The sequence below is a fragment of the Indicator indicator genome, chromosome 5, assembly GCF_027791375.1.
Source record: "Indicator indicator isolate 239-I01 chromosome 5, UM_Iind_1.1, whole genome shotgun sequence".
Taxonomy (NCBI): domain Eukaryota; kingdom Metazoa; phylum Chordata; class Aves; order Piciformes; family Indicatoridae; genus Indicator; species Indicator indicator.
The window spans coordinates 3593737-3604653 of NC_072014.1; the positions used below are offsets into that span (position 1 = coordinate 3593737).

General features: G+C 39.2%; 1 protein-coding gene across 1 annotated transcript in view; it reads left to right on the forward strand.

Annotated features, from left to right (window-relative positions):
* The window catches only part of ITGAV (integrin subunit alpha V), a 55182-nt gene extending 48055 nt beyond the window's left edge, over positions 1-7127 (forward strand). Inside the window, exons 25-30 of the mRNA XM_054380897.1 lie at positions 1649-1807; positions 3887-4000; positions 4562-4675; positions 4770-4877; positions 5859-5981; positions 7032-7127. Coding sequence (XP_054236872.1) covers positions 1649-1807; positions 3887-4000; positions 4562-4675; positions 4770-4877; positions 5859-5981; positions 7032-7127 — 714 coding nt within the window. The remainder of the gene's footprint in view (positions 1-1648; positions 1808-3886; positions 4001-4561; positions 4676-4769; positions 4878-5858; positions 5982-7031) is intronic.
* Positions 7128-10917: the final 3790 nt, after the last annotated feature.

Consider the following 10917-nt stretch of genomic DNA (forward strand, 5'->3'; position numbering starts at 1 on the left):
TCTTACAGTGTAGCTTTTCTCTGGAGGAAATGGTTTTGTTCTTACTATGTTTTTAATGCTGCATCAGTAATTATCTGCCAGAAGGGTTGGAATGCCTGCAATTAGTGTTAACAGGAAGTGGCCAAATAGCAGAGGCTGATTTTTAACATTATTACACATAGTTTATTTTCTAGCCCTTTGAAAACAAAACAAAAAAAAAATTAAGTAACTTGAACTCAGAAAATGACTCATGGTTGCAAATGGTTCAGTATCGTCATTTGTATTCCAACTGCTTCTGAATTATTACTGTAAAGTCTTGAAAATTTTTATGTATTTAAAATTTCCTTTAAAGAATGATCACAAGTTTAAGGGAATGGAGCATGTGCCCTATGAGCAGAGGCTGAGAGCCCTGGGGCTTTTTAGTCTGGATAAGAGAGGGGATTTAATAACTGTTTATAAATATCTGAGGGCTGGGTGTCAAGAGGGAGGGGACAGGCTCTGCTCAGTTGCACCCTGTGATAGGACAAGGGGTAATGGATATAAACTGCAGCACAGGAGGTTCCACCTCAAATGTGAAGGAACTTCTTCACTGTGAGGCTCACAGAGCACTGGAACAGGCTGTCCGGGGAGCTTGTGGAGTCTCCTTCTCTGTAGACTTTCAAGACCCATCTGGATGTGTTCCTGTGTGACCTGTGTTAGATTCTATGGTCTTGCTCTGGGAGGGGGGTTGGACTTTATGGTCTTTGAAGGTCCCTTCCAATCCCTAAGATCTCATGAATAGAGATTGTTTCACTGAACAAACCTGACCGAGAGAGCTGTGTGAATACAATAGTTGAAAGTTGTTCTATAGGCTGTGGGAGATGGGGTTGTTCAGCCTGAACAAAAGGCTCCAGGGAGACCTTAAAGCAGCCTTCCAGTACCTGAAGGGGGTTACAGGAGAGCTGGGGAGGGACTTTTTACAAGGGCTTGTAGTGATAGGACAAGGGGGAATGCCATTAAGATTCTAGAGGGCAGATTTAGACTGGATGTTATGGAGGAATTCTTTACAGGGAGGGTGATGAGAGACTGGAGCAGGTTGCCCAGGTAGCTCATGGATACCCCTTCCCTGAGGGTGTTCAAGGCCAGGTTGGATGAGGCCTTGAGCAAGCTGGTCTAGTGGAAGGTGTCCCTACCCGTGGCAGGGGGTTTGGAACTAGGCAACCATTAAGGTCCCTTCCAACCGAAACCATTTTATGAATATGAACTTAAGAGACCATTTATCTACTGAAATTTATGGGTGTGTGTATTTGCACTCAGACTATCTTAGCTAAGACATGTACTGTGGCTATGATTCATGCAGTAAACTAAAAAACAAAAGAAAAAAAAATTCCCAAGAAACAAAACCTCTGTCTTCAAGCCAAAATTTCTTAATGCCATATGGCTTTAAAGGAAAGTAATTTTTATCATATTACAGAGGGAAATTTAAGTTTTGCCTGTTGGAGGACTGAAGTTTAGCTGTGGTTTTTAGGTTAAGCTGTTGATGCTATTGCCAAAAGTGGTTTGGGGTAGGGGTAGCAGCAGTATCGTTTATGGCTCAAAGATAAAACAGCAACCACATGCATGTTAACAAAGAAGGCAGCATTGGTTTGTTTTTTTTTTGTTTACATGTTAACTCTATTTTTATAATCAGCTGAGAAACAATGGTCCAAGTGCATTCAGCAAGGTGATGATGACTCTTCAGTGGCCTTACAAATACAAAAACGACACGCTGCTGTATATTGTTCAGTATGAAATCGATGGTCCCATGAACTGCACTTCTGATATGGAGATCAATCCGCTGAAAATTAAGGTAAGGAGGACTTGCCTCGTGTGAAAGGAAACACGTTCGCTTTGGAAACACTCCAAATACTGATGAAATCCCCCAGAATACCTGCTGTAGGTTAAGGGAAATCAAGAGTTAATTGATGTAACCCTCCAGAGGCTAGAGAGTCTAGGGGGACAGGCAGCTTGTCCCAGGATATTGTAATCTGTTCTTCTGTTCTGTTTTCCTGTAGCTCTCTCTAGTTGGGGTTTGTGTTGTTATCTTAATGGTTTGTGGGGGAGAGGTTTTTCCTCCTGGCCTTGGCTGGCAGTGAATTTCCAGCTACACCACAGGCTTGTTGAAGCCTGCGGTAGGCCTGGGTCTAGTGTGAGGCAGTTTGGCTGCTCTTGGGCCTGCTGAGGCTGAGGGAGGTGAAAGTTTTGGGAAGGCTATGGAAAGTTTTGGCCTGGTATGCCCAAGTGAAGGACTGAGCCTCATTTGTGAATATACTCCTTTTACCTGAATGCCTTTTGTGTATATATATTTGTGAATAGAATTTCCATTTGAACTTCAGTGTGGAGCTTTGGAGGGGGTAAAATATCTTTTCTTGTCCTGGGCAGCTCTTGGCTCAAAACTAGGACAATATCCAACACTGGGTTTTCATTTGTGGTTGAGGACCAAGCCTGTACTGTTGTTAGTACTTATCAGTGCATATAGCAGGTGAAACAAAAGGTAGGCAATAGAGTCTCATTCCAAAGATTAATTTGTCTTTTTTGTTGCCTTTTTTTTTTTGTAGTGGAAGACTGTACTATATATCAGTTCTAAATCTCAAACAATGGCATTATATTGAATGTGGTCACAAATAAAACCATTCCAGATATTCCTGGGTTGTTTATGCAGATTTTCGGGGGTTTATTTCTTGGAATAAAATGGCAATATTTTTTTCCTGTTACTGTCTTATTTATCTAGATGCTCATCCAAATGCCACAAAAGTCAGTAGGGGTGTTTCAGTGGGGCTTAAAAGAATGCTGTCACTGCCAACAAAGAAATGCAGATTGCAGGGCACAGAGCAGAAGCAGCTCCTTTTTTTCTACCTTAGATTACACAAAGAAACACCAGATCAAAACTAGAAAGTCTGAGGACAGAAAGATCAATTGTAAGGCAATTTAGAATAAGTAGCAAAACCAATTATACTATCCTGGAATAATTTAAGCAAACATATATGAAAAGACTAAGGGAAGGTATTTAATGTATAGAACAACAGTGAATGCTCATGTATCTTTGATAGTCAGAAAGCAACTTGAGTGAATGCATAAATACCATTTCCCTGTGCTTTTGCTATGCCATTTGTAATAATTTATTTTCTACAGCTCTCTGCTAAGTTTTCTCACATAGATCTGTTACATAAAGGACAGGTAGCATGGTAAATTTCCAGTTTTACATGGGGAGTTTCAAAGGGGTTACTGAAATAATTTATTAAACCTGATTTACTCTCAAGCCCTTCCTAAGAAAAAGCTTTTGTGTATGTGTGGATGTGTGTACACACATACACAGTGGTATGTGGTACATCAGGCCCATACTAGTGCTATTTCTTCAGAGCTAAAAACTGAAAAATCTTTAATTAAAGGTTGCAAAATTCAAAGATTTATTGTGGCCTACATTTTTTTTTTTTTTACATGAAAACTTTTGAGTTGAATAACTTAGATACTCAAAGCTCTCTGTTATTTTTTAGTAGGAATTTGCATCAGTGATCTAGAAAAGGCAGGAGTGACATTTTGGTTACAGCTGTAGATAAAGCCAGGTTCTGAACAACAGCTAAGGTAGAAAGAAACTTGCTACGTTTTCTATTGTATTGACCTTAACTTTGAAGTCTGCAAACATCTAGATGGAAGAATTATTATTCTCAGGCATTCTCGAGAATTATTTTTCTTAGGCATTGGAATGTGCTGCCCATGGAGGTGGTCGAGTCACCAACCCTGGATCTGTTCAAAGGTGGTTTGGCTGTGGTGCTTGGGGATATGGTTTAGGGGCGGACCTTGTAGAGCAGGGTTATCGGTTGGACTTGGTGATCCTGAGGGTCTTTCCCAACTCTGTGATTTTTACTTTATTTTCCCTGATGTGTCCTAGATTTCTGCTTCTAAAGATGATGACAAGAATGAGACTCTTAGCAGGGAAGATCATCGTGATCATCATATCAGTCGAAGGGATGTAACTGCCATGGAAGGAGATGTGCAAACTTTGGTAAGTTCTCAGCACTGGTGTGTTGATAATAATTTCAGTTTATAAAAATAAAGGTAGAGATGAAAGTTCCAGGAGATGAAGAATTGTTTCACAAAATCCATGTTTTCTGTTTAAATGGTTAACAGACAAAGTCATATACTCTGGAGCTGGTTTGTGCATCAGTTTTCCTCAGGGTGGTCAACTAGTGAGGCACATGCCTACACTTTTGTGCTGTTATAAGTCATGAAAAACAAAGGTCAAGGCACTTCTTTCTCTATCAGTCTTAAATATTGTGCTGTTCTCTGAATTCAGTGAAAATCAGTGCTTCATAAGAGGAATGCTTGTAAAATAGGGCAATTGAGAGGAAGCAGGTGAGTTGAGGCCCTGGAGACATTCAAGTTCAGACTTGATGTGGCCCTGGGCAGCCTGATGTAGTTGGAGGTGCCCCTGCTGACTGCAGGGGGGTTGGACAAGGTGACCTTTGAGGGTCCCTTCAACCCAGTGCAATCTGTGAAAATAATGCCATTAATGACATCCCAAATGTTTCCAGGTTTGGAATAACCTTTCTATTTTTATATGCAGGGCTGTGGAAATGCTGATTGTTTAAAGATTGTCTGTCAAGTTGGCCACCTGGAAAGGGGAAAGAGTGCAATATTGTTTCTGAAATCACGCCTTTGGACCCAAACGTTCATGAATGTGAGTGACTGCGAATGTTCTGTCCCTGCTTCTGAAACAGAAAAAGTGATTTTTCTATCTCTGTGCCATACTAATTTTGTTTCTCCTTACACAGAAAGAAAATCAGAATCACTCCTATTCCCTCAAATCATCTGCTTCTTTCAGTGTTATAGAGTTCCCCTATAAGAACCTTTCCTTCGAAGACATCCACAATTCCACAGTAGTAAGTCATTTACGTTTAGCTTGAGTTACCCTACATAATGACTTTGAACTTAAGACAAACCCAGTGGCTGTGAGGTGCTTTTTTTGTGGCTTGGTATAACTGTAAACTTATCAAATACCTGATCCATAGATTAATTTCAGTTCTCCACCTAAGCTGAGGAGTAAACCAGAAATTATTGTCCTAACCCTCAAGTAAACAGTATTTGGAGCTTCAAAGGCTTAACTGAAACTTAAAAAAAAATGATGGTGAACAGACATAATGTACTTGGTAGTAGCACTTGGAGCTTGAATAATACACCTTTAATATAGTACATGGAATACTATGTGAATGTGGAACAGAAAGACCATTTGAGTACTAGAAGGTTTCAAAGATGAAAGACACAGACAGAAAGGACGATATAGGCCAGTTATTTGGGCTGCCAATTTAAAAGGTTTTGGTGGGCACTGTATCATAGAAGATATTAAGAAAAGACTGAAAAGGATTGGGATTGATTGTTGTTTTTAATTTTCTTTTTAATATGGTTTCTAATGCCTATTTTATTTCCCCTTAAGCCTTGTGGGGTTGATTTTTTTTTTTGTTTACTTTTAAGAAAAACAGGAAAAAGCCTTTAGTTTTTCTCTGATTACAAAATATTTCCAGATTCCTGCATCATCAATTATTACTGAATACATGCTGTTGTGGTATCACTTGATTGCCAAAAATCCACCAACTAACCAAACCAATCAACAAAGTAACCCAAACCTCAAAACAACTCTCCAAAACTCATCTTTTTAGTCAACTTTAAAATCCTATTAGATTTGGGTCACTGAAGCCTTTATGTCACTATTAATCTAAGCTGTTTTCTCACATTGGAGAGAAAAAGTAATATATCATGGACTGTTTTAAACACTATAGAATACAAATATATGAGACTTAGTCCACAGGAACGAACTCAGTCTGTCACTGCTGTGTGAAGTGTGATTTATTGTGTTTTTCTATTAGGTTACTACAAATATTACATGGGGCATTCAACCACAGCCTATGCCTGTGCCAGTGTGGGTTATAATTTTGGCTGTCCTAGCAGGATTATTGCTCTTGGCTGTTCTAGTGTTCGTTATGTACAGGGTAAGTACTGTGTCTAGGGGGGTTGTATTGTTTTCATTTCCCTGCTAGTGATGTAAAGAAGTGTCTCCTGATTTTGAGGTCAGACTTCCTGTGTGCTAGCTTGTACCCATTGTTCCTTACCCTATCACTTGGCACCAACAAAAAGAGACCATCACCTTCATCTTGACACCCACACCTCAGATATTTATATATGTTGAAAAGATTCCCTCTCAGCCTTCTCTTTTCCAAGCTAAAAAGCCCCAGGTCTCTCAGTCTTTCTTCAGAGGGAAAAAGTCCCCTAATTATCGTCGTAGTTCTCCATTGGACTCTCTCCAGCAGATCCTTGCCTCTCTTGAATTGGGGAGCCCAAAACTGAACGCAGTATTCCAGGTGTAGTCTCTGCAGGACACTACCTCTGCAGGAACCTCCTTAGACCTGCTGGACACACTTTTTTTAATGCACCCCAGGATGCTGTTTGCCTTTTTAGTCACAAGGGAACGTTGCTGTCCCATGGAGGACTTGCTGTCCACTAGGACTCCAAGGTCTTTCTCCATGGAGCTGCTTTTGAAGGACCCCTAGTCCTTCAAATAATACTAGCAGCTTACAGAAATACCTTGACCTCCTAATTATCTGTATCAGTTAAGTTTTTGGATAACTGTAAAACCTCATCTTTCTCAGAAGTAAATTGAGTAAAAGGGGATGTCTGTTGAATTACTCAGTTTAATTGTTCAGCTGATATTTTATTGGCATTGGAGGTTAAAAATATGGGAAAAAGGAGTATAAGGGAAGAAAATCAACTAATTGGATAAGATGTGATGAAGAAGGAAAGAAAAAGAATCACACAATCACAGAATGTTAAGGGCTGGAAGGGACATATAACAGATCACACAGGAATGCATCCAGGTGGGTCTTGACTATCTCCAGAGAGGGAGACTCCACAACCCCAACCCCCCTGGGCAGCTTGTTCCAGTGTTCTGTCACCCTTACAGTGAAGAAATTTTTCCTCATGTTTACATGGATGTATGATTTGAAAATCATGTTGCAATTACCCTGTTGTTCTCTGCATCACAGATGGGCTTTTTTAAACGTGTGAGACCACCTCAGGAAGAACAAGAAAGAGAACAGCTGCAACCACATGAGAATGGGGAAGGAACCTCAGAAGCTTAAGCAGAGTTTTATCTGTAAGACACTCTGAAGTTTCACATTGCCTACATCTTGGTTATGACTATTGGTTTCCCTCTTAAGGAAAAAAGACTTTTGACTGCCAAGCTGCTGGTGTCGGAAGGTATCAGCACCTACACAATACGAGCAATATATTTAAATCCTCCTTTCTGCATTATGTTCATACGTGTGACTAACGCATCTGCACTGATTTGTGTGTGAAAAAATTCAGTTAATATTTAGTGCCATGATTTTGCTTATTGGGACATAGGAAGTGCCATCTTTTTTTTTTTTTTTTTTTGATTCCTGGACCAACTTCCCATGAATTGCTGTGCAGATTTGCATTTGCTCTTGAAGCTGACAGCTTCCATCGATACTTGCTGGATGACACGGTTAGTTTCGATTGATATTTTTTGTTGGAGTACACTACACTTCATTTCCTAGTTCCTGAAAGCTAGTTGTACAAAATAATGAACACAGCTTTTCTTACAAAACTGAGGAACATTCTTTGACCCACTACTAACTCTGCTGTTGATTTTCTTCCTGCTTGAAAAATACTCGGTGGAACCATTCGCATCCGATACCTATTCTGTGTGGCAGTTCTCTTCGTCCTTGGTCAGCTGTCTTGCAGTTTCCCTCTAGACTTTACAGCTGTTGTTCTCCAGGTCCTAGGTCTCTTACTACAGAAATGAGGCCTACAGAAACAGAAGTGAGCAGGAGAAAGCTGAGGATGGCGTACTTTCTGTGAGGCCTAGTGAAAAGATTCAGGGTTAGATCCAAAGACTCTGCTGTGTATTTCCCTGGAGCAGGACACAGGTGCTCCACAGAATTCTCGGCAGCATAGATGAATTCAGGTACTGCCAGAGACAAGATAGCGGACTGTGGTTGCCAGCACACGTTTGATGAGAACCCATAGCCTTCATGTTCACAAGTCAAGCTTCCACAGGGTTTGAAGTGAAGTCTGTATATTACTTGGGTTGCATTTCAGTTTCTGGCAGAGCAGTGGAGGGAATACTTTACAGCTGCTGTAGTGTAAAGAAGCTGTTGTTAAGTGTCGCATTCTGTGGTTGACCATGTTCATGTGCAGGATGGAGTAATACAGGGATTGTTTAAAGCAGATGCATCTAGATCACATCAGTACTTTGTCCACAGTCATGCCTGCCTTGCCACGTGCCCTGAGAGAACAGTGAGCCTGTCAAATGAAGCAGAGTATAGCTGGGAAGGTGAAAGGATTTGAAAAGAGAAGGTTGTTCGTTCATAGCTTCATTCATTGTACATTTCATTGCACAAAAGACGTTCCATTGCACAAGATGTTTTGTTGCGTTCCAGACATTTCATTACCAGACACTAAGATACTTTATTTCATTGGTTTTTAAACATACCAAAAGCTCAGTGGTTTAAAGCCATGGGTTTGCGTCATTCTTAGTCTTATTAGCCTTGCATTGGTGAGGTTAAATGATGCCTCGTATGCTTAAAAGAGACGACAAGAACACTGTCTATATGCATTTCAGTAGATGTTTTAACTGCAAATTAGGAGGTTGGTTGGCTTGGAACCACATGTCGCTGTGTTGCACAAATCCTGAGCATGGGTGTACATAAACTGTTACAAAGGTGCCTTATATGACATTTGTTCATTCTCTGTTCCAAAAAGGGAATAACTTACATTATAAACTCCCTGTATGCAGCCACATACAGAAAGGAAGACTTCTACTGTAATTCTACAGAGAGATTTCCATGTAGGCGACCTCTTAGAAGGACAGAACCTCTGGTTTGGTTTGGTTTGGTTTTGTATTTTGGAGTTTTGGTTTGAAGCTGCATCTGTCCCATAAACACTGCACTGCCCAGTAAACCCACAATTATCTGAAATGATGAACAGTTTGATTCAGCTCTCATTTCTGCATCCTTTCCACAAATGGCTTTTGTTGTTAAGTCCATTCTTACTCGCTGAACCGTGGTGGCATTTGAGTCATTAAGAGAGACAGCACAAAGTCTGTGGGGGCCAGTATGTGTATCAGATACAGGCTTGCTTATCTATCCATTTGCATGTTTCTGTTTTAGACAGTTTATTTAGGTAGGATGAGTTTATATGAGAGGGTATAGGACATAATTCTGCTTTCACTGAATTTTCAGTCTTCAGTGTGGCCAGCATTGTATCTTTTGTTTTTTACTTCCAGTATTGTTAATAGTAATATAGTAAGGAATCAGGAGTCAGCCTTTGATCCTGGCCTTAAAATGTGTTTTTTTTTTTTTTTTTTAAGATACAGTTTCAGTTACTTACACAGGCTTCTAGCTCACACACTTTGTCGACTGATTATCTATATGTAAGGAGATTGTTTTTACCCAGTCTTAATCTTAGTAGGTTAAGAGGTTTAAGAGACTGTCAGACAGATTATAGCTCTAATTCTTACATGTGTGCTTTCATTACGTGTACACAGTGTTGACTTGAAATTTATTAGACTACTTGCACATCTAGGCATTATAAGGAGATGAAAGTAAATTACAGTACAATAGCCACGATGGAGATCTCTTCAGCTCGCAGGGAAGGGATACCATAGTGGTGTTAACAGCAGTGCTAATTGCAGCTTCATTTTTCACTGTGGCAACTGGAAACTCTCTCATTGTGCTGATTTTCAGGACGAAAAGGTACATTTTATTGGTACAACTACTGTAGCTAAGGAAAATTTCTTCCATTTATTGAAATTGCGTAAAGTAAGATTTATTTAAGTGATTTTTATTTTCTTGTATTCTATTGGAGAGTAAAAGCACATAGCTGCTTCTCCCATGTCCACTAATTTCCAGCTTGGTTAGAAATAAGAGTAGCGTATGTAAATAAAGGATACAGGTTACTCAGTGGGTATAGACCTAACACTCCAAATTCAGTTGAAAGTAACATTTGTGTTTTCGAGAGATTCTGAACAGGACGTGTTCCTGAATGAGTGTGCAGGGCACATTTGATGTCACATTCTATACTCAGCAGTAAGAGTACAGACTATGTATGTACACTTTCGTCAGTATAAATTTCATACTGACTTACAGGCATTGATTTTTTTCTTTTTTTTTTTTTTTCTTAGAGCAAATATTGTAGAATGATGTTTAAATGTTTACAGAAACTTGAAATATGCATTTTGGAATGCAATTTGAGTTAAAACTGATGTGCATAAAATGCATACTGCAAGCATTAAAAAAAATAAATACAATAAATACAGAATTAGTCCTCTTTTGAGAGTCATGTTTCAGAAGCATATTTTTCATGACTATAAAATCAACAACTATGTACTTATTTAGTGAAAACATTTAAAAGGAGCTGTATCTTTTATAATGAAATATGAAATTCTCTTAAGTACTCCAGTTGGCATTTCTTGCAGCATCTCATGATCAACATTTAAGAAGTGATTTCTATTTCCAAATGCATGTTAATCTATTACCGTATTTCATCATATTTAGAAAACAAAGCGAGGAACCTAATTTATAGGTTCACATTTCTCTCAGTAGACTATGAAATGGTGGAGATGGCTAGAAGCATGACTGCAAAGTCAAATACTGGACTGCATTTATCAGTACGAGTTAAGATCTTTGAGGAAATGCTTGCAGATAATCAGTATCAGGTTTAGAATTTGATATCTCCCATTTTCCTGTCTTAATTGTTGACCTATACATTGATGTTGAATTCATGTGATGCTTGTGGAAGCTCCAAGGAAGTTTATTATATGTGTTCTTTCTGTATAAATCATTTATACCAAGAAAAAAATTTTAAATACTTAGTTGTTTCTAAGCTTGTGTCCACGCTTAAATAGTC